Consider the following 27,288-nt stretch of genomic DNA (forward strand, 5'->3'; position numbering starts at 1 on the left):
CTTTTTAATGGAAAATAATTAAAAAAGTATAAAAAAAAATATTCAGGCCTGGCCCATGCCCAGGCCCGCTGGCACAACTCGAGACCCAACCTGCTGGTTCACCCAAGACCCGAACACCCGAACTCAAGTTTAATTTTCCAACTCATAGACCAACCCGACCCCACCCCAGCCCAATTTACACCCTTGGTCAATTGTCTCGTTCATTCCACAACCCTCAACAACACAATATGCAATATTTACACATGGATTCTCACAAGATTAATCTACCATAGATGAAACAATTCCACGGTGAAATATAAACTTGTCAATTAACTATTTTAGTTAACTTTTAAATGTTTATAAAGAAAAAAAAATCTAATTTTTTTAAAAAAAAAATGATATGACAACGTATAGTAATTTTTTTATTATAAACCAAAAGACCCCAAATGGGGCCTAGTAAGAAAAAAAAAAATTCCCAGTTGTTGAATTAATTCTGGGAATTCCTTTTGTGTAGGGTCCTTTATAGCAATCGAGTAGTTCGGCATTACAATCCAAATGGGCTTAGGCTCTCACATGTTGCAGAATCTGTGTGGATCTTCACGGGATTGGTTCTACCAGAGTTTAGTAAATGGTTAAAGGGAAAATTAAAAAATGCATACTTCAGAGGAACACATTGTTCCCAGTCCAACCACACAGAAAACAAAGAAAAAGCCATCATCATCATCACCAATCAGATGAATCCAAAACCAAAAGGAACGAATGTTAAACTAGTGATTTGTTAATGGATATCCAAAATTGATTTATGTTAAAGCTAAAATGAGAAAAAAAAAAAAAAAAAAAAACACTTATGCGCAATAAAAAAACTACATAAGCAAAATTTTCCTGCAATACAGAGGATCCAGATATAGAAGAACCAGGAATGAAGAGCTTCCAGAACAAGGAACTAAACATTTCTTCTGGCATCCCCTTCTATGCTACCAATCATATGTTTAATTATCCTGAAAATTTCAAGATTAATTGATCAGATTACAGGAGAAAAAAAAAAAAAAAGGAGCATATTGAATAAAAATACGCATAAAGAAGCACCACTATGCAGTCAAATGAAATGGGAGGAGAAGTGGAAGAAAGTAGCCAGGCAATGTAAGTTTAAACTAGGAAAGCAAAAGCTCATTCAACGCTTCAAATGTCTACATCCCAACAATCCCAGATGAAACACATCGAATAGAACCCCCACCGAGATTGGACCTCCAGGCCCCAAGTGAGATGAGACATCTCTGGATTCTTGCTTTGGTTGGCCAATAAGTTGAACTGTGCTGGAATTCAGTCCATTTACAGGTAATTTGCTAAATATCACGTACACCATTTTACTGGAATCTTTCTTGTTCTCTCTATCAATTAATGACAATATTTGAAGTTTCAGAAACAGTTATGCTGTTCCTTTCTATATATTTTAATCACTATATGTATATTATTTTATTACTGATTTCACAGAGTTTTTTATCTGCATGTTCAAACCAGTGAGCTGGAAACTTCTTCTTTTGGAAGTCGACTTCATTTTGTCATTATAAACACTACTCAGACAGGATCAATAGGAAGACTTCCAAAGATCGATCTATAGGGAAGGAGACATATTTCATTTCACAAAGGGTTCAAATATGCTGATCCCCATTCTCTAATACAGAGAAAAGGATATGCATAGGTAATGTTATGAAAAAGTAATAAAAAGGGTAAGATGAAGACAGTGCTGGCATATAAATTTTGAGTAAGAAAAGTAACTTGCTGTTAATGACGGAGAGGAGGAGGAAATATACCAAGTAGCAGCTCAATGTTTTTGGAGACCACTAAATATTGGGGCTACCATTTGCCACAACCATACGATGCATAAATACACTCACCTCAACTGTGCTTTTATGTCTACAACTAATGTTCTTTGTGCATGCATTCTAAATCATGAAAGACATGGCAGACGAAAGAAACTAAACTTCTAAGATTGATTTCCCCCTACACCTTTTAGGGGAAGTTCGAAAGAAACCAAGGCATCATATGTCTATTTTCTTGAGGTCATTGCTCAACAAGGAATGGCTGACCCAAAAATTATGAATAGCAGGGCCCAAAGTCATGTGCACCCGAACAGGTTTGGTTGGCATGATCTCTTAACATGATATCTTCAACCCAAGCCCACCCCATGTAAAGCAAGAGTTGCAAGGTTAATATTTATATTTTTTTACGTAAATGTGACACATTTTAAGAAATATATGCATGCAATAGTAATCACAAATAAAGTTAGGATGTTTAGATTTATGGATTTAAAAAGAAACGATTTGAGTACTACAAAGAGATTAACTCAAAGTAAGATATTGTAGTTTAGATGGATTTTAAGATATGAATTTGAAAGTTCTACCACAATGGATTATGATGGATTTAAAATGAAATGTAAAAATAGTTACTTAAAATCCTTCATACTAATGATTATAGCTATGAAAGAATCATTTTCTTGTTCTACTAGTTTTTCCTTAAGGTTTTCCATCTATTAATAATAGCTATTAGATAACTCCTACATAGAGGTATTGCAGAGGCCATGGGTATAGTCAGCCATTTTTTTAAACTTCAATCAATAATGTTAGAATGATCAAGTTTATTTATCGTGTTTTGTTTATAAGCTCATGTGACATCACTGTATTGATACCACATATGAGTGATGGGTACCACAAACCAATGTAGTTATGACACATGAGAGTGTAAAGAAAATATGGTAAGCAAATATAATCATTTTAACATTATTAAACTTTAATATAAGTCAGTGTTTTAAAAGGCGTGCTTAGACGCGCACCTAAGCTCGAGGCGCAATGAGGCGCAGCCTTGCACTTCGAACAGATCGAGGCGAGGCGCAATACGCAAGGCGCAGCTTAGGCGCGGGCTTTTTTTTGAGGCGCAAGGCGCAGGTTTCATGGGCTTTACTTATTTTTCTATTCCAATTGTTGATTAAGTGCTTTTTTTGTGGGGCATACCCACATGGATTCAAAATTCTTCAATATAAAATGACCAAATGTGGTCAAAAAAGAGCAGAAAGTGATAAAAGATTGAATGTTATGTTTTATATCTTTTGTTAGATATTATATTTCTAGTTTTTAGAAGATTGAATGTTATGTTTAGAGATTATCAAAAATAGTTATGATTTTTTAAATTATATATATATATATTTGTTATGTTGAAAATTTTACCTATTTTACAATTTTACTTTTTTTCTACTACTTGAGCATCACTTTGGTGAGGCGTGCGCTTCGCCTCGTGCCTCTCACTTAGGCTATAGGAGACCTTATCACCTTGGTGCGCCTAGAGCCTTTTAAAACACTGATATAAGTAAACCTTATTACATAAGCAGTTTTTGGGCTGGTGTTTGAAGACTTGGGGGGCACTTAAAGAGTCAAAATTTTAAGCTCCGGAGGGGCCATAGCTCCCCTCTGCCATTCCTTCGGTCTGCCACTGTCAACAAGTTGTTTAATAAGTGGAATGTTAACTCATCACATCCTCAATTTATTTATTTATTTATTTTTCTTTGAGAAGCTATCAATTGGGAGTTGAGGATTTCTTGAAAATCAACACACATGACACATTTTGGGAACTAAGTATTTTAGTCAAAAAGTCAAAAAGTCACCATAAATTGTTACATCACTCTCTATACTTTTCTGTATATCTTTTGGTAAAAAGTCAAAAAATTACTAAAATAGCATGTTTTCAAACGAGATGGTACAAGTTTAAGGTTATGTTTGGATCATAGATTTGTAGGGATTTAAAAAGGGAAAAGTAAAAGGTGACAATAATTATATACTAATTTTTTTTCCACCATTTTCCTTTCTAAATCCCTAACCAAATTGATGATCCAAATACAGCGTAAAAAAAATAAAATAAAAATAGCTATGCTAAAGTTCAAAATGAAATAAAATAAAATAAAATAAGAAGTATGGATTACACATATTAATCCGTCACTTGAAATTTTTAATCCTTGAACCCCTAAACTTTCAAATTTTCCATTATGCATGAGAGTACTATTATAGCTTGGTTTTGACTCAAGTGCAGGATGATCACCTTCTCCTACTGTGTATGGTCACCCAGCATTATGTATGATTGACCAACCTGACCATTGATCAATCATGCTTGTGCATTATTCAGATTATCTAGTTGATTAACTTCATATGATATCTTAACATTAGTCGATGATTTAATCAATAGTTTCTCACAATGTTAATCAACTTATTTTATTTTATTTTATTTTATTTTTTTGATTGGCACCGTGTGCCTGGATCAAAACCCGACTAATCATCGGGGGTGCACATCGTTAATCAAGTTATCAAATAAAGATAGGGCAGTAAATAATGTATTCATGATAAAACATCCAAAATATATAAAGAACACAGGAACACAAGATTTGCAGTGGTTTAGCCAACCCCTTGTGCCTGCAACCACTGCCAACCTAATTTGTCAACATAATTCATTAACTTACACAACGAATTTTCCATAGGTTAACCCAAAACCATTAGAACTTAAGTTTTCTCTGGGATTACCTTCTACCTTTACTATCATAAATCAAAGACTAGTGTTGCTCAACCCAAAACTAACAACTACTAAAAAAACAACCTCCTAACATTGTCCAAATCAACCCTAGTCTCAATGAAGCTATCCCATTACACTCCAAGCTTCCAAGGCTCCACAGCTTTGTCCAATGTCTTATCCTAATGGTAATAGTTTGCATCCTACCCCTGGTAAAATTTTCACATGGGAGTAGGAAGTAACATTCTTATCCATTACATATAATTTAATTGAACAACAACAAAGATTTCACAATTAAAAATGGGGACATTCTAGGAAACAAAAATTAGCCAAGTTAAGTAGTCGCGTCAATAAGTACCTTAAATTCCTTCTAAGCCTCAACAGTAACCTCTTTGTCTTCCCCATCATTTGTAGCCGCAATTACCTCCCCGCCTTCCTCATCCTCCGCAGGCGGCTGTACCTGTTCTTCCTCCGGCAGTGGTTCCTCCACATAATCATTCTCAAATGCATCAGCAGGAACCTCATAAATCCTCACTTGGGGCTTCGAAGGATCCTTGACAAACACATACTTTCCCTCATTCAATTTCATGCACAAATCCACAATAGACTTAACAATACCCCACATATTTGAAGTGTTCAAATTGATCTGCGCCGCAAAATCCCTCGGCTTATATCCAACCACAGCCAATATAACATGGTTAAAATGATCGCGAGGATGAACCCGTGAAACATAACCCAACTTCATCATATCTGCACTGGCCAACAGAGCTTGGGCAGTCCACTTAGCCAATTTATTGGCATTGTTCTTCAGCTCAGTAGCCAAAACAGCACCTCTTTGAGTCTCCAATTTTTGCCTCCAATCCACACCCGAATACTTAGAATCGAATTCATTAAGCGCATTCAGAGTAAGGAAAGACCTCTGATTGTTCACCTCAACAACACTCTGAACCTCACACCGAGCCACAAGATACATATCGTTATCGAGCTTCCACCGGCGATACCTATACCCTACGGACGCAACCTCTTCCCCCTCATTCGCAAATGGGTTTGGCTCTTCGAATCCAACCTTATCACCATCCCTAATCAAAACCTGTTGTGAGAAATTCTGATTGATATAAGCAGCCTCAACACTCAATGAATAAGCAGAATTGATATCATCCTTAGCTTCAGGCAAGGGTTCTTGAGATGTCTCGTGAACCGCAAGCAAATCAAGCTGAGACCCATCTCGTTTATCCAAAAACAACTTGTTCCCAACTCGCTGAATCACAATATCCCAAGAATAAACCGATCTCGGAGCACACATTAGGGTAGACAAAATCGAATCGGTAGCGAAAACCGTAGCTTTGTCTTCATTCGCGAGGCGGCGAATGATCGGGTCGTCGGTGGTGGTGACTTTGAAGAAATTCCGATTCTTGAACCGCTCGAGCGGTCGAGCGTTCTTCGGGGTAACGCGATCGTAAGATCGATCGTAAAATTCAAGAGCTCCACACAAAAGAAGATCTTCAGGTTCCGGAACAGAGAAAGATAGCTTTGTGAAAGTCGAAAAAGGGATTTGATCGAGCATATTCCATTCCGGCTGAATGTCGACCGACGATTTGAACACGGCCGCCTCGCGCCGCTGGCCGTGGCCGCCGGAGCGGTTGAGGTGATAGAGGCGGTCGCGGCGGGCACGTTCCTTCTCGGCCTCGCGCTTCTTGGCCTCCACCTCCTCGTCGCGGCGCTGGGGGAGGTGGTTGCGCTGCTGCTGGAACCGCCATTTGGGGCCGAAGCGAGGGCGAGGAGGTGGCTTGCCGTCGACGAGGCGGAAGGTGGCGTCATCGTCGGCAGCGGCGGCGCCGCCGAAGGAATCGTCGCCGGTGAAATCGAAGACGGAGTCAGAGGGGTGGGTGGAGTTGCGGGGGTTGGTGGAGTTGCGGGTAGGGTTGTAGTTGCGGGTCCAGTCGGCGATCCGGCCGACCTTGTCGGAGCGAGAGAAGGGTGCGAAGGGGACGTTGCTTAGGTGGTTGGGGAGGAGAGGGGAGGTGGATTCGGGTGGTCCCCAACCGTCCGGGTTGAAGGGGACTGCTCCGACTTCAAAGCCCACCATTGATGAGAGATAGAGAGCGACTGCAACAGACGAGAGGAAGAAGACGACGATGGTTAGACGAAGACTGGTAAAACCCTAGCTAGCTTATTATGGGTCGTGTGATATTACAATTTTAGCCCCGAACTTTTTGATAATTACGGTCTGAGACGCTGGGCCGGACTTAAGTGATAATTTTTCATTTTGTGGCTTTGGGAAATTCGGCTATCTGATTCTCATAATGCCCCTTGTATCAACCTCCCTTCATTAAACAATTGTATAATTATTTGGGCCGGTAGGGTAAATAGGTGAAATAGGCAATCCTATATTGTTTATTGATTTATTGACTTATTTGTATCACATTATTTTTTATTTTTTTACACATATTTTTGTAATAAGCAAAAAAACTATCTTATAAGTCATACTCAAAACAATCCTAAGTTTATAATTTTATTAGCGGTAAATTACAAATATACTCTTTGAGATTTGCTTAAAATACAGATTGTCTCCTGTACTTTGAAAATTATAAATATCTCCTTATCAAATTTTTTTAACAGAATTAACAAAAAAAAAAATTATTAACTACTCTTCTATACAACAATAAAATTATTTGAATTATTAATTGAAATATATTTATGACATCATTAAAAACTGTTAATTGATTTTATGATTTATTAATAAAATGGGTCATTTGTTATGCGATTATAAACTTAAAGAACGTAATATCCAGAATCATAATAGACAATCTATATTTTAAGTAAATCTCAAGGGGTGTATGAGGTGATATATATGATTAAACTTATTGTTATGGGATTAACAATACTATAAAGCCTTGTTTGATTAGCAACATTAATAGTAAATAGATTAATAATTCATGAAATTAGTGTAAGATTAGTTATCTAGCCAGATTAGTGAGATAAAGAATTTTCTCTTGTCAATATTTGTTTTACAATGGACGTGGAAATATATGGCTCTAATTATATGTTCATTTTTCATTATTAGTCATAGGATTAAAAAATTCTAGATAAAATGTCCATCAAAATTTAATCTGAATAGTAAGAATTGTAATCAAATAATAAAATATGAGTGCTATGGATTAATAATCTTAAACATATGCCATAATTCACCTGATGAAACAAGAATGAGCTAGGATTTTTAATTACTTATCTTATATATTTTTTTATGTTTTATTTTTTCAAAGGAACATATTATTAGAAGGCAATAAAACATAGGATTCAATTCATTTAATCCCCTTGTGTTTAGGGGTAGAGTACTTTACTCTCCCACCATTCAAATATAAAGTTCTTATATGATTTTGGATTAAAGTGTTACTATTAATTTTTTTTATCCAAACTAACAAAAGGTCTATCGTGCAAACTATTTTTTAGAGTGAGTTTTGTTTTATGAAATATTATAATGAAATTAATACAACAAAAAGACAATTTTACTCTCATTTTCTCCAAATGTAAAATTAAATTAATATGTTAATTAAAATAAATTAAAACATAATTAAGAATTGATCTAAAATATAAAATATAATTAAAAATTGATTTAAAATATAATTAAATAAAATATAAAATTAATAATAATTAAGAATTGATCTAAAATGTAATCAAATTAAAATTAGATTAACATGTTACAAATTATAATAAATAATTTAGAATTTAGAATTAATTGTGATCTAAAATATAATTAAATTAAAATTAGATTAAAAAGTTAGTAATTACAATAAATAGTCATATATTTAGGATTAATTGCTAACTAAAATATAATTAAATTAAAATTAGAATAAAAATGTAAGAATCACAATAAATGATTAATAATTTATAGTTAATTGTGATTTTATTGACTAAATGCTAGACATTATAATTTATGTGTATGAGAAATGAGAGAGAAAGAAAATAATAAAAAATATATGGTTTGAGATTATTATAGTCATTTCACATCAATGGTTAAGGTTGTGAAAGATTGAATTTTAGTCGCAAACTACATAGGAGGCATATGACTATTTTTAACAAGTAGGGGATAAAAACTACAAGAAAATGGGGCATATAACACGGAAGCATATGACACAGAAGCATTTGCGACTGTACCACTTGCCGTCGCAAAAAGTGAGTTTTTGTGACAGCACCACTTCCTGTCACAAAAAAACAAGTTTTTGGAATGGCAACAACTGCAGTCGCAAAAAATGTGTGTTTTTTGTGACAACAACCCATGCTGTTACAAATAAAGCTATTTTTTGCGACGACATGAACTACAGTTGTAAATAAGAGAGTTTTTTGCGACGATAATAGGTGCCGTCGCAAACAAAAAATTTAAAAAAATAGAAAAAACGATATTATTTTGATATAACATTTCTCTTTTCACCCAATTTTTTCATCTTCCTGTCTCTCTGTCTTTCTTTATCTCTGTCTCTCTCGTCTATCTCTCTTTCTTTCTCGCTCTCTCTCTCTCTTTCATACACACACACACACACACACATCATTCATCACTATTCTTTGTTTGTCTATCTGTCTCTCCCATTGTGTTCTCGTTGCTCACTCTCTCCCTCACTTCTTCTTGATTTATCTCTCTCTCTTTCTCTCTCTCTCTCATCTCTCTTCTCTTTCAATCGCTTATCTCACATCTCTTATTTCTCTTAATCACTCATCTCTTTCTCTTAGCCCAGTTTTAAAAAGAAGAAAAAGTCAAAAAATGAAATGGGCATCTCTCTCCGTGTCTCTCGCTCATCTCTCTCTCTCTCACTCATCACTCTTCTCTCTGGCTCTCTTATCTCTCTTACTCATCTTTCTTCTCTCTCTCTTTCTATGTCTTTCTCTATATCTCTCTTGTTCATATCTTTTTGCTCTATTTCTCTCTCTCTCTCTCTTTGTCTATCTCTCCCTCATCTCTTATTTTTCTCTTTTTTTCCTCTTTCTCTCTCTCTCTCACTCATTTCTCTTCTCTCTCCATCGCTCATTTCTCTCAATCACACTCATCTGTTTCTTAATTAGCCCATTGTTGTTAAAAGAGGAAAAGGTCAAAAAATGAAATGGGTCTCTCTCTTTCTCTCTGTGTCTCTCGCTCATTTCTGTGACGACCCCGCCACGTATAATATTTTCTATTTGGTTAATTAAGGAGATATAGAATTTTAATTAGTCATTGTCCTAATTTAATTTGGGAGTTTAATTAAATATCCGATTCAATTTAGTAAAATTGAGATTCGATTAATTAGGTCCAAATTGGAGATAATTAAGTTAATTAAATTATGAGGATTGAGAATTGTGATCGTTACCAATTAAATTTATTTATGGGATGTCCAATTTGAACATGTAAATTATTGACGGAAAATTTTAGTTTGATCAGAAATTGAAGGTCTAAATGATTTGGGAAATCAAAATTGATAATGGCAATAAGTTTAATTTAATATTTGGAGCCTTTTTGGGTGTTTCATTAAAAATCTGATATAGATTAATAAATTTAAATATAATTAATTGGGCTCTAAAGGAAGTCAAATTAGACTAATTAAATTAAGTGGGATTTGTGATTAGTTATAATTAAATAAGTTATGTAGTAATCAAGATTAATTAAGACTAAGTGGTAATTAAATTTTGTTAATGTGTAATTGGTGTGCCTAACCAATCCTAATCAATTAATAAATATAAATGTAATAAATAAATAAATATATAAATAAATAAAAGAATGAAAGCTAGAGAGATTTCCGGAACTTGAGGAGAATGATCTCAAATGTATGTAATATATTGGAAGCTTTTCTCTTGTTTGCTTGTCTTGGAGAGCCGTACGGCTAAGAGAGAGATGGTGCCGAGAGAGAGAGAGAGAGAGAGAGAGTTCAATTCTTGTGAACTTCTTGGAAATTTTGAAGGAAATTCAAGAAAGGAAAAATGGAAGTTCATCAAGAAATGATCAAATTGAAGATTAAAGGTAAAGATTTTAACTTTGATTTTTTGTAGAATTCATGTATTATACTTGAAATTAATGATGAGTTTGAGTTCAATTTCATATAATTTGGAAGAAAATAGAAAACAAAGATGAAGATATTAAGTTAGGTTCATGGTTATGAAAATTAATTATTTTGGGTTTGATGTTGTGATTTTGCATGAAATTATGCCTCAATGTTACATGCATGGGAAAACTCTACAAGATTAATACTTTAATTAAACATGCATTATAGAATTTTAAGGTTTTGAGATTTTAATTCATGTTTAAAAGGTTTATAGATTTGAATTGGGTTCAATTTTGAGAATCATTCTTAAATCGAGTTCTATAAATTACATGTAACAAGAAATGTTTGAAGCTTGGATACATGCAATGAAGTATATAAATGACTTTTAAAGAAAAAGTTATAAAAATCATGAGTTCATGAAATTTGAGAGTTGATTTTGGAATTAAAGGAAGTTTCGATTTTATAATGGAAACTAGGAATTTGTTTAATCCATGCATGTAATTGAATTTAAAAGTTTTATTCAATTTAAACACATTTTGGAACATCTATGATCATAAATTAAGCTTTTGATTCAAAATTGAGTTAGGTTGAATTTCTAAGAAATTGATTTGTGTAATTCATAGTTAAGTTTGATTTTTGCTCTAAATAATGAAATTGGGTTTTATTTTATATACATCATGAAGTTTTCAAGAATTTTGAAAGTTTAATTCGTATGTTAAAATTCGTGGGTTTGATATAAAGAAAATAAATTAAATGATTTAAAATAAATGATTTCGAATTAGAGGTATTTTCATGTTATACAATGTTTTTCCATATTTGTGTACCAAAGATACAAGTTTTGAGGCTCGAATATCAAATCTGAACTTCAATCACAATTCTGGAAATTCCATAATTCACACTGTCCGCTCGTGCGAGGAAAGTCTCACTCGAGCGTGAAAATCGAGCTCTCAGTAGTTTTTCAAAATTTTACAGTCCACTCGAGCGACCAAAGTGGCGCTCGAGCGAAGACCCTATTTTCAGCATATTTTGGAAAATTACATTTAGTTCACATTTTTATTCTTATCTCTTTCCAAAACATTCTAGACATGATTTACGGCTCAATAAAGGTTAATAAGCTAACAATCAACATTAATTAGTTGATTAAAAGAATAAGTCATTAACTTAGTAGTACTTGACTAAGAAGCCAAGTAAGAATTGGTTTATTCAGAAAAGAATGATTTAGTAATGAAAGGATATGTGAAATAAGAATCCGATACTTTTGAATAAAGGAAGAATACATGTAGTAGAATCTCGAACTACTTAGACAGAAAAAGACAAGAAAAGTCAAGCTTGATCAAGGAATTGATATTGTGTTTCGATGTGTATATGTTACGGGTTTTCGTAGGTCACGCGCTATCGTTCGCCTGATCTATCTGAATTGTCTGCATTATCTGATCTGCTAGTGGAGCCATCTGTGAGTAACACTGTTGTAAAGATATGTTCAATCGTATTTATTTTCTGATTGATAAATCATATTGCTCTCTGAAATGATACTTTTTATCGATTGAATGATGATCCTATTTTGAACTGTATTCGTGGCATCTATAGCATATTGCTATTGTTATTGATATAGTTATTGTTATTGTTACAGAGATCTCTGTTAGTTCCAAATCTTGGAACTATTGTTATTGTATGATGGCCATCAATTGATTGTTCGGTCTTTTAAGACCTAGTGTATTGTTGCTATTAGATGTACCACGTATGACTTAATGAATATGATGGATTGACTTGATCGAATTGAATGATTGATTAACAAATGATATTGATTGAAAATGTTCTAATGCTAATCGATTGTTTTAAAGATTGTAAGGACATCATTCATAACCCCTTTACGCAGTTGTTATTCACTGGGCTCTAGCTCACAGTTTATTGTATATATATAGGTGGTCAGGCACCGAAGCAAAGTTCGCGGCGTCAGTCTAAATTCATTTTGTCAAGCCAACCTACTGTGCCTCACCATAAGGTCCCAAACCGTTATTGTCAAGGCTTTGTTTTGGGTGGTCTAAATCCACCTCAAGTGAATGTTTCCTAATTTGTTTTGGCCTTGGGATTTAATTGCCCAACATATCTTTTATTTTGTACTTAGACGTGTTTTGGACTTCAGTTTTTACATATATATTGAATATGGACTTGGACTTATGTCTGTATTGGTACATGTATATATATAAGTTGTTTGTGCATTTAAGTCCTCACGGCTCTTTAGATATCATATTTTAATATTTACAAGCTTCTGCTGGCCCCTTCTATCGTATAATTGCTATTACTGTTAAGCAGGCCTTTGGTAATCAGGGATTACTGGCCGATTACGATGCTAAACTCTTAGGGAAGGGTTTGGGTCGCGACAATTTCTCTTCTCTCTCTTTTTTACTCATTTCTCTTATCTATCTGTCTCATTCATCTCTTTTCTCTATCTCTCTTATCTTTCTCTTCTCTCTCTCTCTTTCTATGTCTCTCTTTATATCTTTTTCATTCTTGTTTTTTTGCTCTCTCTCTTTGTCTTTCTCTCTCTCGCTGATTATCTCTTGGTTCTCTCTCGTTTTCTATTTATTTCTCTCCCTAGCTCTCATTGCGCAACAAAATGGACACGGAGGTTTTTGGAAAAAAAACGAGTTGTTTTGCAATAGCAATCTCCTCCTGTGGCAACAAAAGGTTTTTGGCGACGGCAATCCCCTGTCGCAAATAAAAAAATTAGTTAAACGACATCATTTTATTGTTTAAATTTTTATTTGTGACGGTGAAACTTGACGTCGCCAAAAAAAAAAAACCCAAAATTTGAGTGCTTAGTTTGTTTTTTTTTTTTTTTTTTCCTTCGCGCTCGTTGTCACAAAAAAAAAAAAAAAAAAAAAAAAAAAAAAAAAAAAAAAAACCAAAATTTGAGTGCTTAGCTTTTTCCCTTTGCGCTCGTTTTTTCCACCTTTAACAAAAAATCTCTAATCTCAAAAATCTCTAATCTTTTGAACCAAAAACCCTATGAACAATGGCAGACGACGGTGATTGTAAGCAAAAATCTTAATCTTTTGAACCAAAAATGCCCAATCTAAAAAATCCCTAATCTTTTGAACCAAAAACCCAAAACCTCTTCTTACGACTCTCTCTCTCTCGACTGTGAACTACGGCAGACGACGGCGAGCATCGAATTGACGGCATCGAGTGACGGCAGCAAGCAGCGTGCAACGACGGCGAGCAGCGTGCGATGACGGCGAGCGAGCGACGACGGTGCGGCTTGTCTCTCTTCAACTCTCTCAGTCAGTCTCAATCTCTAAACCCGGTTAGCTCTTTTTCTTCTTCGTCTTCACATCTCTGCTTTGCCGGGTTAATTGAAATTTTTGTTTAATTTTATAAATTCATTAAAAATTATGTCATATGGATTTGAGAGATTGTCACGAGAGGAGGAAGTTTGAAGATTGCTCATTGGAGAAAGCTCAGATTTGACTGTCACGTCTCTGTTGTGACCCCCCCCCCCCCCCCCCCCCCCATTTGTTGTTTGTTTGTCTGTATTTTTCACATTAATCCTTGATTTGGGTTGTACAAAGAGCAATCAAAACCCTAGATTTATATCTGGGACTGGGAGTTGTACCCAAAAATATCATAATATGATTTCAGAAAAGCCCTAAATTTTTTAAATCAAAATATGATTTCAATTTTTATTTTTATTTATTTATTTATTATTATAATTATTATTTTGATTCAATAAAAGGTAACTTAAAGTATTTGTTTGTTTGTTTATCTCTTTCCACATTAAGCCTCGATTTGGGTTGTACAAAGAGAAATCAAAGCCCTAGATTTATATGTGGGAGTTATATCAAAAAATTCAACATGATTTCAAAAATTCAGAATATGGTTTCATAAATTTTTTACATGATTTTAGATAACTTAAAATGTTGAATTGTATGAAATAATGGACTTTAGGCTTAATTAGAAGGGGGAAAGCTTGAAGAATCATTAATGGCATGTTATTTCGAATAGGGTGCTTGATTTGAAATTTATCTTTAAATACTGCAGTGTTGTTTATTTTTTAAAACTTATTACAATTATTTTTTATTTTTTTATTTTTTTTTTATTTTTATGGTCTCAGAAAGGGACTAACAATTTTAGATTGAAAATGTGTAACGGGTCTTTTGGGCAAAGGTGAATTTGTCTCGTTTTGGGTTTATTAGTGGATTCATTCTAAATTTGTTAACAATTTGTAGTTTTCAATTGGGTTCTCCATTTACAGTCACCCACAATAAGAAAATGATAAACATTTATATGCCATTGGAAAATAATTAGTGGTTGTAAATTGTAATATTGAATTTGTTAACAATATGATGTCAAATAATAATGCACTCTTCCCATGGTAATGTGAGTTGGGAGGTATAGATAAAATGATGATAGAATACGATAAGTTTGTTTGTTTACATGAGGATTGCACAATGGTTACTAAGATGAAGGTGTAGAACAATTGGGGATTCATTTGGTGTTACTGAAGCAGATTTTTTGTTGTTAAAATTCATTGTTCTTGATCATCAATTTTCAGGTTTTTGGTATAACCATGGTAGACAATTTTTGACTTCATGGTTAAGTTTTTCGATTGAATTTGTTCTATAGTTGCTCTTCATTTCTCCCTGTAATTATTAAATTTAAGAATTAGTTCTTTTAATTTTTTGCCATTTTCATGTAGTGTTGTGTTGATTCTTTTGCTGCACATCATCAATTTTTTAGTTTTTGATTTTATCAAAGGTATGAAATTTCTCTCACACATTTTTTTCTTTATTCCATCTCTTTGATTGCTCATAAATTTTTTCACAAAGCTATTATGTTTTGATCTGTTACTTATTTGGTCTTTGGTGAGCGTTGGGTCTTCTACTTATGTTTGATGGCTCTGTTTTGAAAGCATTATATTGTCTATTCTAACATAGAAACTTCCACTTGAATAAGTATGCTATTATTGATATATTTGCTTTATGATAAGCACTAATAATAATGTTTTGTGTTGAGAAATAAACTCAAATTTAGATAATTTCAAGGAGTCAATGTTTCACCGAGAATTTCTTGGTTTACATGGACAAGGTTTGGATTTAGAACTTTTGTGATATTAAGTCTCATGATAATAATAAGAAGTTTCATGCATAATAATAATGATGATGACGATGATGGTGATGTTTTGTGTGTATTTCATATGTGATTTTAGATTAAAATCAAGGTTTTCCTTTGATTTTGGTTGATGATTAGTAATAGATATATACAAGGTGTCTAACCTTTGGTTAATTGTGGAAGGAGGATATTTGATGGAAAAGCATTTTCCTCCTACATTATAAGGATTCATTCATTGGATATGAGGTGTGGAAAACATTAATAGGCTATATGGTGCAAGAATTTTTTACACTCTTTATTGTGTCATTTTTGTCAAATTTCTGTATGTTAGTTTTTAATTTTAATTTTTTTTTTTATCATTTTCAAAATAGGAATTTTATATGTTTGTTCTTTAATTTGCATTAGTTAGTCAAAAAGGAAAATATGAATACAACCAAAAGACACTTACCGTTCCTTCTATGTTTGCTGGAGATTCATCATTTGGACTGGAAAGTATTGAAATGATACTTAAAACTATACTTTCAACCTATTACATCATTTCAAAAGTAGTTAAACTTCTAATACAGTCATAAAATATGAAGGGCAAAGAAAACCTCTGTCCTTCTCTTCGTCACTCTCTTTATATATATACACACGTGTTTGTGCAGTGTGAGCACACTGACAATACTAAAACATCATAATAAGAAGCACTACTATGCGTCCATGTTAGGCACCGACCCAACATGTGTCTGACACACACCAAACTTCTTTTTTTAAATATAGGTTCTTTTAGATCCAGAAAGAGGGAACACAATATAACATATTCTGGCATATAGAATGTACAGGCGACCAACGTTCACTTACAAGCTCATAGCCATTCGGGTCCCACCAGGAGGATGGAGAATCGATATGCAAACCCGTGTATCAGTAAAAACTGTATTGTACAACAATCACAATCAGTTTCAAACAGTATTCTAACGTCAGTAATGAAAAACAAGCAATAGTAAACAGTGACTTACCATTGGGATGCCAAATCTTTGAAATAAACTTCACCGTTGGTGGGCTATTTGGGTAATTAGATGGAAAACTCATGATGGCATTGAAATATCCTCCATCACTACCATTAGGTAATTTGTAAGTGCAAGAAAAGGTTGGGAAACAGTTCATTCTAAAGGTATTTAATAGAATTTGGGTATTTTTGCTATGGTTAGAGCTCCTTCCTCATGCTTAGTATATTTTTTCATAGTAATTTCTTTGTTTCCTTCTTTTTGTCTTAGATTGAAAAAAACTAGTTCCTTAAGAAACTTAGAATTTGAGGTGTTGTGTGATAACCCTGTTCCGTATTATGCTAATTGGTCCTTATTATGAATTTGATTATGTGTCTGATATGATTTTGTGTGCCAATTATGTAAATATATGTGGTTTTGAATTTCTATCTGTTCACCGTAGGAATATCTGCTTTGGAAATTAAATTGAAGGCCTTATCGGCCACAGAACCCGAAATTGACTGTGCCATTGTGGTTGGCGTAATTTTTAGAGTCTACAGTGAAATTTAATTGAAAATTGATTTGGATCAAATTAATTAGATTAAATTGATGGGTTAGTGCTTAATTATTTTACATTAGAATAATGTAATTGAGAGAGGGCTTTTAGAGGCCATGATACACCCTCAGTTCATTCCTTTTTGAGCTCACCATTTGAAATTCTTCTCTAGAGAGGGAGAGAACCGGATTTAGAGAGAGAGAGAGGGTTCAATTTTGAAGATTTTGCTAAGGAGCTCAAGCTTTGAAGGGCTAGGCTCAAGAACTTGCTTCTATTGATAGGATTGAGCTTCTAGGTGAGTAATTGATTATAAATTCATGAGCTTAATCTTGTGATTTTGTGAATTCAAAGTTGAAGGGTGATCAAGAACAAGAATTATGTTGTATTTGATGAATTTGAAGTCATGGAATGCATGTATGTATATAATTGCCATGAATTGGTATAGTTGAGCATGAAAAATATGATCCATGTAGAATCTTGGCTAGAATCCATGCTTGTGACCACCATTTGTACAATTTGAGTTGAAATGGAAGTTATATCTCACATGCATGTACCATTCACAAGAAGTATGAGCTTGAATACATGAAATTGTTATGTTGAAAGTGAATTTGGTATAGATTGGGACATGCATGTGATTAATTTGTGAAATTGAGCTTCATTGTGTTGTAATTTGGTGTTGGTACCATGTTAGTATATGATTATGTAAAGTTTGAGCCAAAAGCATGCATCTAGAACCATTGAATGTCGAATTGGAGCTCAAGAACATGTTCTGAAAAACCCAGAAAATTTGATGTCCGCTTGAGCGGGGAAACCGACGCTTGATGTCTGTATTTGAACTACGGCGGGATAGTTCACGCTCGAGCGGGAAGCCATGTAGAGAGGCCTTCCGCTCGAGCGCCAGAGTGCACGATCGAGCGTAAATTCGACATAACCAGTACTTTTGCAGGCCTCAAGGGTCCGCTCGAGCGGGGAAGTCCATGCTCGAGCGGGGACCCTATTTTATGAAATTTTGAAAAGACATTCTGCGTTTCATTTTCTGTTCTCTTTCACTTCCAAGTACTCTTAGGCATACATTGAGCATTGTAAATGAGTTAGAAGAATAAGAATTAAGCCTAAAGAGGAATATGTGAATTAAGAATGGATTGAATCGGTTATGACCCATATGTGTTATGTGATGTGTAGGGTCAAGCTCCAGGGCAAATCAATCAGCCGATCACTGTGAGTAATATATGATATATGAAATATGTTGTTGTCCAAATTGCTTACTTCTATGTAAGTTTTATAAGTTCATTGATTCGTTTGGTGGACAATGATTGTTTTGACAAGAATAAATGATTGGGCCGAAGGCCGATTGACAAGAATAAATGATTGGGCCGAAAGCCGATTGTCATGAATGATTGGGCCGAAGGCCGATTGACATAAATGGTTGGGCCAAAGGCCGTTTTGACACAAATGAAAGTTTGAAATGAAAGTTTGAAAGGCCTAAAGGCCAATTTGAAATGAAAGTTTGAAAGGCCTAAAGGCCAATTTGATATGGAAGTTTGAAAAGGCCAAAGGCCAGTTTGACACGAATAACAGTTTGACACGAATAACAGTTTGACACTAGTGAATTGGGCCCAAGGCCGTATGATGTGTTTGGAACCGCAGTTACTTAACTTACATATGTCTATGTATGTATGTATTAGTAGAAATATAAATTGGCCCCAAGGCCGTTTGATGTATATTGTTCCAATGTATATTCTTTATTTAATATTATTCACTGGGCTTTCGCTCACGCTCATTCATGTGTTTGTAGGTGAGCCAAGAGAAGTCCAAACCCAGCCCCAGTGAAGTCTGTATGGAACAACTAAGGTTTTGAAGAGTCAGCCCTTGCGTCTCATGCACGAGACACGTCTTCGCCCTTCTGCCATTCTATGTTATTTTGTCATGTTGGCGAGGACTTTGGTGTACGTCTGTAAATAGCTTTGTTTTGACTGACTTAGATTTGAATGATCCTGTCTGTATAGAACTTCATGTTACTATACTTTCTGTTGTGAGTTATTAACATATGTATACATGGAATGTTATGATGTGCATATAAGCACGGCTCTATGGACAAAGTTTTAAATTCGCTTCCGATTTGGCCCCTTTACTCTGATGAGTTTTGTCTTATTTGGTTTGAGGCCGTAGGTAATCTCGTGATTACTGGCCGGTTATGGCCTTAACCCATAGGGGCGAGTTCGGGTCATGACAGAGTGGTATCAGGGCATGAGTTAATAACTCACACACTTGTCCAAAAGAGTAATAAGCGTCTAGAGAAGATCTAGGATGCATTCATGTGATAAGTATGACCTTGATAGTATCGAGAATGCATCTGAATGTTTCAATGTGAACAACTATGTGTTATAAGTTTGTGAATTGCTTGCATTGCAAAATATTTGAATACGTATGCTCCTTTGTATATGCATACCTACGAATCTTTTGTATAAAGCATAATGCAAGTTTAATCAAATGTTGAAAACATGTGATTGTATGAGATATGAATTGTTGCATTAATGTGTACAACGTGTTTGTTTTGTTATAATGCACATACATGAACATATGAATCATGAAAAGTTGCCTATGTGCATTCGATTCTGCAAATGGGTGTCTATGTGAAATATGAACATGATTTGAGTATATAACTACTTAGTAAATGTTCAGCATGCGATATCTGATAAGTGTGCAATCATCTGTTACGTATGTGATTAAATGTGTTTATGTTCGAATGTACGCATGTGTATCTGTGTCTACTTTTGTATTGGGCATCCCAGTGTTTGGCCAGGCTTAATAAGAGTTTGTGTAGAACATGGACAAAGTAAGGGCATACGAGTTGGCAGACTCTTTTATAGCCCGACTTGATAGTCTGGAAGGAATAGTACAAGAAATGGCAGAGATCTTAAGACAACAACGTCAGTTGCCGCTACGGTAAGAACCTTGCCACCACCAGTGTAAGAAACACCGAGGAGTTTGTTATCAGATCTCTGGGGCTCATTATAGGTGTGGTAAAGTGGACCATATGGTAAGGAACTGTCCACCAAACTGAACAAAATGTGAATAAATCTTCTGCCTCAACTAGATTCGTACCAATGGTAGGAATTGTTAGTCGAGATACAGTAATTGCACTCGTCTCAGAAAGTAGTCAGAATGCCGCAACTGTTATTCCAGGTATCTATACTGTTTAAAAACGAATGCCTATATGTGATTGATTCTGAATTAGTGCATGTGTACACCTTTGCTTGGGGTATTGTTTGATTCGGATCAGCATGTCCTTTCATATTTGCTGCCTGTGTGTTTGGATTGGTCAGACCCACAAGATTGAGACTGTATTTATTGAATATATATGTACTCCATTTGGGAAATTGTGAAATACGTATTGGGATATTGATTGACTCTGTATATGCACATATACATCCAAACCTATGCTCAGGGTGATTTGTTATATTACTGTCTTCAATGACTAAACTACTGAAATTATGACTCCATGATTGCGTGACTGAGCTGGGCACCCCAAATAATGAAACCCTATTAATTGTGAGATCATGTATTTTGATTGGTGAAAAATTGACTGGACTATGTGACTATATTAAGCTTGACTCGTAAGCCTGTGCTTTTGTAACCGATTTAGAACTTCTGCATGACAAATCTTATAGTATGTGTAACCGAGAAACTTTGTTTAATATGTTACTATGCACCATGTTCTTGTATATAAGATTTATTTTGGAACTGCTATACTAATTATGATACATACCTCCTGATATGAACAACTGTATGCGTATGCAACTACATTTGAACTTATGTGGACAATGCCATATTGTACATGACTTGAAATACTTTGATATGAATAGTGATGATGAATGACTTGATATGCCTTTGGGAACTGGTGAACTTATGACAGTTGTGAAACTATTGATTATGCACCTAAATGAACAAAGTATGCCTTACGGAACCAAACGTACCTTATTCGGGAAAACTTTTACCCGATTCGATCTGATAGAACTTTTGTTTGATTTCGTTTGTTAGAACCCTCATTTGATATAATTTGATGGGACCTTCGTTTGATCTAATTTGGCAAGACCTTTGTCGGGATTGATTTGATAAGACCCTCTATCTGATTTGACCTTGTTAAGGGGGATCATGGATTACGTATGAATAAATAGCCAGATTATTCGTGGCAGAAAGACTGATAGACCCAAAACTTGAATCCGTTTGGAATACTTGACTTAATTGAAAGACCTTTTGTGGGCTATCAACAGATTGATCTAACCATGAACACTATTGAGAACCAACCTCCAACTATCGAGGACATACGTATTAAAAATGAACTGGATTGAGCAAATCCTGTAATTGGGAGTTTTATGGAACAATGCTTGTGTATTGTCACATTCTTGTTTGTTTGACACTATGGAAGCCAATGGCAATAGATTGATTTGACTGTAAACAGTAATGACTATTTATCCTCGACTAATCAGAATATGTTTCATATGTCTGCTTCAGTGTTATCGGATTTTGGGAAACCAGGTTATGGTGAGTGGTATTGTGTTTGTTTTGATGACATTCTTGGGGTGTCCTTTCGTGCTAGGGGACGTTAAGCTTATGTAGCACCTTTGTTGAGTCATCTCTTTTGCCACCGATGGTTTTGTACGGGTGGGTTTATTTAATCGATCTCGAGTCGGCCACCAACGGTCGTGAACGGGTGTGCTTTGATTCCGAGACGATTATTCCTTTGTTTTGTCTGGAATATCATCCTTTGGTATTATGTGGATGTTATTAGCATCAAAGGAGTTTTGGAAAAACCTTGATTAATCGAAAGTGTGTAAATTCAGTACGCTCTGTGTAAATAACTGCTCAGTGCTATTATATTCTGTAATTGGGGCTCTGGGGATGTGTAAATTGTGCTTAATGTGTGATTGACTCCTTTGATATTGTCCTTGACACCATGGGGATTTGTATATGCATTGCCTTATGCTTTTGACGATCATCAGATAATATGGAAAGACTCGATAGAACAGGGGATTGAATGCGGACTGAATTGTAAACCATAAACTGTTGAATGAATTGAGGACACGTGTATTGTGTTAGAAATTGATTGCTTCGATGCTACTTTTGTTGATTCGGGAATCATTATCTAGATCCACTTCATATTCCTGGAGACTTTTGGTTAACCTTGGATAACTGTGATGAGTCACTGAACTAAATACCGAATCGGATTGTGAATTATGGAATTATTGAAGAATGAATTGAGCTTTTGTGACAAGGGAATAGACCGAACTTCTGTGATAAAGTTAGCTGGCATCCGAAATAAATATGTTGGTAACCTACCTTGAAGAGGGCAATTGGTGAAATTGTGTCTAAATATTTTCGGTGCTAACAAGTCAAAGTCGAATATTAGATATTGGCGGAACTACTTCGACCTCTCTCTATTTCGGAATGGAAATAGGGATATATGACTACGAATTTCACTGTGGGGCTGCCTTGGACACCCAGGGTATAAGTCCCGTTTGGGTTATTGTACATAGGATTACTAAGTTTGTTCATATCCTCTCTGTAAAATCTTCGCGTGATGCTTATAGACTAGCAACTGTTTACATCGACAAGATTGCTCGTTTGCATGGGATCCTAGTATCTATTGTTTTGGACAGGGATCCAAAAATGTGTTTGAATTCTGGCAAGCCTTCAAGAGGCGATGGCAACTGGATTGTGAGTCAGCGCTACCTCTCATCCGCTAATTGATGTATAATTAGAAAGAACTTTTGGGAGAAATGCTCCAAATATATTCAACATATCTTTTAGGGAATTTGGAAAGTCTATCCGTTGTTGGCAGACTCTGCTTACAACAACAACTTGCACTCTAGTTTCGGTATGGCACCATACAAGCCTTGTATGGAAGAAAAAGGCAAGTCTCTGACTGATTGAGAACTGAGTGTTGCTTGATTTTGGGACTAAGTAAATGGCTACCAAAAAGGATTGGAATCATTGAATGAAAAGTGTTCCGAATTGTGTTCGACTAAAGGTAAAATAAGTTTGGAGGACTAAACTTCCTAAAGGGGGGAAGATTGTGATAACCCTGTTCCGTATTATGCTAATTGGTCCTTATTATGAATTTGATTATGTGTCTGATATGATTTTGTGTGCCAATTATGTGAATATATATGGTTTTGAATTTCTATCTGTTCACCGTAGGAATATCTATTGGATTATCTGCTTTGGAAATTAAATTGAAGGCCTTATCGGTCACAGAACTCGAAATTGACTGCGCCATTGTGATTGGCGTAATTTTTAGAGCCCACGGTGAGATTTAATTGAAAATTGATTTGGATCAAATTAATTAGATTAAATTAATAGGTTAGTGCTCAATTATTTTACATTAGAATAATGTAATTGAGAGGGGGCTTTTAGAGGGCATGATACACCCTCAGTTCATTCCTTTTTGAGCTCACCATCCGAAATTCCTCTCTAGAGAGGGAGAGAACCGGATTTAGAGAGAGAGAGAGGGTTCAATTTTGAAGATTTTGCTATTGAGCTCAAGCTTTGAAGGGCTAGGCTCAAGAACTTGCTTCTATTGAGAGGATTGAGCTTTTAGGTGAGTAATTGATTATAAATTCATAAGCTTAATCTTGTGATTTTGTGAATTCAAAGTTGAAGGGTGATCAAGAGCAAGAATTATGTTGTATTTGATGAATTTGAAGTCATGGAATGCATGCATGTGTGTAATTGCCATGAATTGGTATAGTTGAGCATGAAAAATATGATCCATGTAGAATCTTGGCTAGAATCCATGCTTGTGACCACCATTTGTACAATTTGAGTTGAAATGGAAGTTATATCTCACATGCATGTACCATTCATAAGAAGTATGAGCTTGAATACATGAAATTGTTATGTTGAAAGTGAATTTGGTATAGATTGGGACATGCACGTGATTAATTTGTGAAATTGAGCTCCATTGTGTTGTAATTTGGTGTTGGTACCATGTTAGTATATGATTATGTAAAGTTTGAGCCAAAAGCATGCATCTAGAACCATTGAATGTCGAATTGGAGCTTAAGAACATGTTCTGGAAAACCCAGAAAATTTGATGTCCGCTCGAGCGGGGAAACTGACGCTCGAGTGTGAATTTCGTGCTCCCAGTATTTTCTATAGACATGATGTTCGCTCGAGCGGGACAATTCACGCTCGAGCGGGGAGCCATGTAGAGAGGCCTTCCGCTCGAGCGCCAGAGTACACGATCGAGCGTAAATTCGACATAACCAGTACTTTTGCAGGCCTCAAGGGTCCGCTCGAGCGGGGAAGTCCACGCTCAAACGGGGACCCTGTTTTCTAAAATTTTGAAAAGACATTCTGTGTTTCATTTTCTGTTCTCTTTTACTTCCAAGTACTCTTTGGCATACATTGAGCATTGTAAATGAGTTAGAAGAATAAGAATTAAGCCTAAAGAGGAATATGTGAATTAAGAACGGATTGAATCGATTGTGACTCATATGTGTTATATGATGTGTAGGGTCAATCTCCAGGGCAAATCAATCAGCCGATCACTGTGAGTAATATCTGATATCTGAAATATGTTGTTGTCCAAATTTCTTACTTCTATGTAAGTTTTATAAGTTCATTGATTCGTTTGGTGGACAATGGTCGTTTTGACAAGAATAAATGATTGGGCCGAAGGCCGATTGACATAAATGATTGGGCCGAAGGCCGATTGTCGTAAATGATTGGGCCGAAGGCCGATTGACATAAATGATTGGGCCGAAGGCCGATTGTCATGAATGATTGGGCCGAAGGCCGATTGACATAAATGATTGGGCCGAAGGCCGATTGTCATGAACGATTGGGCCGAAGGCTGATTGACATAAATGGTTGGGCGAAAGGCCGTTTTGACACAAATGAAAGTTTGACATGTATGAATGGGCCAGAGGCCAGATTGACATGCATAAATGGGCCAGAGGCTAGTTTGACATGCATGAATGGGCTAGAGGCCAGTTTGATATGAAAGTTTGAAAGGCCTAAAGACCAGTTTGAAATGAAAGTTTGAAAGGCCTAAAGGCCAGTTTTATATAGAAGTTTGAAAAGGCCAAAGGCCAGTTTGACACGAATAACAGTTTGACACGAATAATAGTTTGACACTAGTGAATTGGGCCCAAGGCCGTATGATGTGTTTGGAACCGCAGTTACTTAACTTATATATGTCTATGTATGTATATATTAGTAGAAATATAAATTGGACCCGAGGCCGTGTTATGTATATTGTTCCAATGTATATTCTTTATTTGATATTATTCACTGGGCCTTCGCTCACGCTCATTCATGTATTTGTAGGTGAGCCAAGAGAAGTCCAAACCCAGCCCCAGTGAAGTCTGTATGGAACAACTAAGGTTTTGAAGAGTCAGCCCTTGCATCTCACGCATGAGACACGTCTTCGCCCTTCTGCCATTCTATGTTATTTTGTCATGTTGGCGAGGACTTTGGTGTACGTTTGTATATAGCTTTGTTTTGGCTGACTTAGATTTGAATGATCCTGTCTGTATAGAACTTCATGTTACTATACTTTCTGTTGTGAGTTATTAACATATGTATGTATGGAATGTTATGATGTGAATATAAGCACGGCTCTATAGACAAAGTTTTAAATTCGCTTCCGATTTGGCCCCTTTACTCTGATGAGTTTTGTCTTATTTAGTTTGAGGCCATAGGTAATCTCGTGATTACTGGCCGGTTATGGCCTTAACCCATAGGGGCGGGTTCGGGTCGTGACATGTTGATGGCCCAAAATACTAAACGACGTCGGGTTTGCATGAAACTTGGCACACACGACCGCCTAGGCATTGGGGACTTTTGAGAGAAGACAGGACTCAAATCGGGTTCCCGATATGGGAGTTAGAGCCGAATTTTGGTCTAGACAAACTAGTTTCTTAAGAAATTTAGAATTCGAAGTGTTGACGGCCCAAAATGTTCAAACGCAGTTCATGTCATATCATAATGTTCCGAAAGTATTTCATATCGAACATAGCTTTACTAATTTATTACTCATAGATAGTTTCACAGATAGCTTCACAGATAGCTTGATAGCAAACCAATGGATCAACAGCTCACGGCGTGCAACCTACACAAACATAACAGATACATATACTGAAACACACATTTGGATCATACATACCTTATTTCAATTCATTCATAGTGTGTTTCTAGCCTTTATCCTCATTATTATATCTTAATCTTGGCCTAAGAATGCCTAGGATGCACTAAGGATGCAAAAACATGTTCAACACTTAGTCAAATTTGCTAAAAACAGGGGCCTTGCTCGAGCGCAACTTCCTTTGCTTGAGCGGAGGTCCAAAATTGTGAGTGGTCGCTTGAGCGCAACATCAGTCGCTCGAGCGGTTTGCAAACTTTACAAAAGTATTGGTCATTTGATTTTTCTGATCGACGCACAAAACATGTAAACTTTTGGGAGCATGCAATTTACGCTTGAGCCAACTTTTGGTCGCTCGAGCGGAGGTACAAAAACAAAGGTGGTCGCTCGAGTGTAGGATCTGTCGCTCGAGCGGTGAGGTTGAATTTTGGAATTTCCAGATTCACCTCTAAGCTTCAAAACCCAACTTAGACCTTTCAAAACGCATCTTTTTTAGCCTAAAGTTAAGAAAACATATATATATATATATATATATATATATATATATAACTTATAAAACTTCTTGAAATGAAAGCAATTTCATGAAATCAAGGCCCAAAAACATGTGAATTGTTCAAACTCAAACTTGAAATGTTGAAAACACGACATGCATAGAAGTTCTTGACCTCAAAGCTTCCAAATCATGATCGAATGAGGCAGTTTGATAGAAAACAAGATGAATTCTCAAAACTAAGATAGACTTGGTACATGCATGTGAGAATTACTTGAAATTCAACCCAAAAATGTGATGAAAGTGCATGCATGCATGAATGACTCAATTTTCTTCATTCTTAGCCCAATCATTATTCTACATCTCTAATTTTTTTTGAATTCTTGTATAGGTGAGTCAAACATAAGCTTAAGGAATGAAAATCTTACCTAAAGTTCTCAATTCCTTGAATTCTTAGTGAATTCTAGCTCAATTCTCCAATTGCC

At 35.5% G+C, this 27,288-nt stretch overlaps 1 protein-coding gene and 1 long non-coding RNA gene across 3 annotated transcripts; one reads left to right on the forward strand and one right to left on the reverse strand.

Annotated features, from left to right (window-relative positions):
- Window positions 1–714: 714 nt before the first annotated feature.
- On the reverse strand, window positions 715–6,904 carry LOC114273789 (eukaryotic translation initiation factor 3 subunit D). Its single transcript, XM_028215600.2, has 2 exons — window positions 4,886–6,904; window positions 715–977 (listed from the first exon to the last, which is right to left on the reverse strand). The coding sequence occupies exon 1, from the start codon at window positions 6,611–6,613 to the stop codon at window positions 4,898–4,900; it is 1,716 nt and encodes a 571-aa protein (XP_028071401.2). The 5' UTR covers window positions 6,614–6,904; the 3' UTR covers window positions 715–977; window positions 4,886–4,897.
- Window positions 6,905–13,425: 6,521 nt separating this feature from the next.
- On the forward strand, window positions 13,426–25,819 carry LOC145798813 (uncharacterized). Of its 2 annotated transcripts, none has more exons than XR_014340459.1 (3): window positions 13,426–13,839; window positions 18,961–24,720; window positions 25,500–25,819. It is a non-coding gene; the product is annotated as an uncharacterized LOC145798813 (long non-coding RNA). The 2 variants fall into 2 exon arrangements; XR_014340460.1 differs by having other exon boundaries at window positions 13,442–13,839; window positions 18,961–20,351.
- Window positions 25,820–27,288: the final 1,469 nt, after the last annotated feature.

Source organism: Camellia sinensis, chromosome 9, assembly GCF_055761805.1.
Source record: "Camellia sinensis isolate YWXY chromosome 9, ASM5576180v1, whole genome shotgun sequence".
Classification (NCBI taxonomy): domain Eukaryota; kingdom Viridiplantae; phylum Streptophyta; class Magnoliopsida; order Ericales; family Theaceae; genus Camellia; species Camellia sinensis.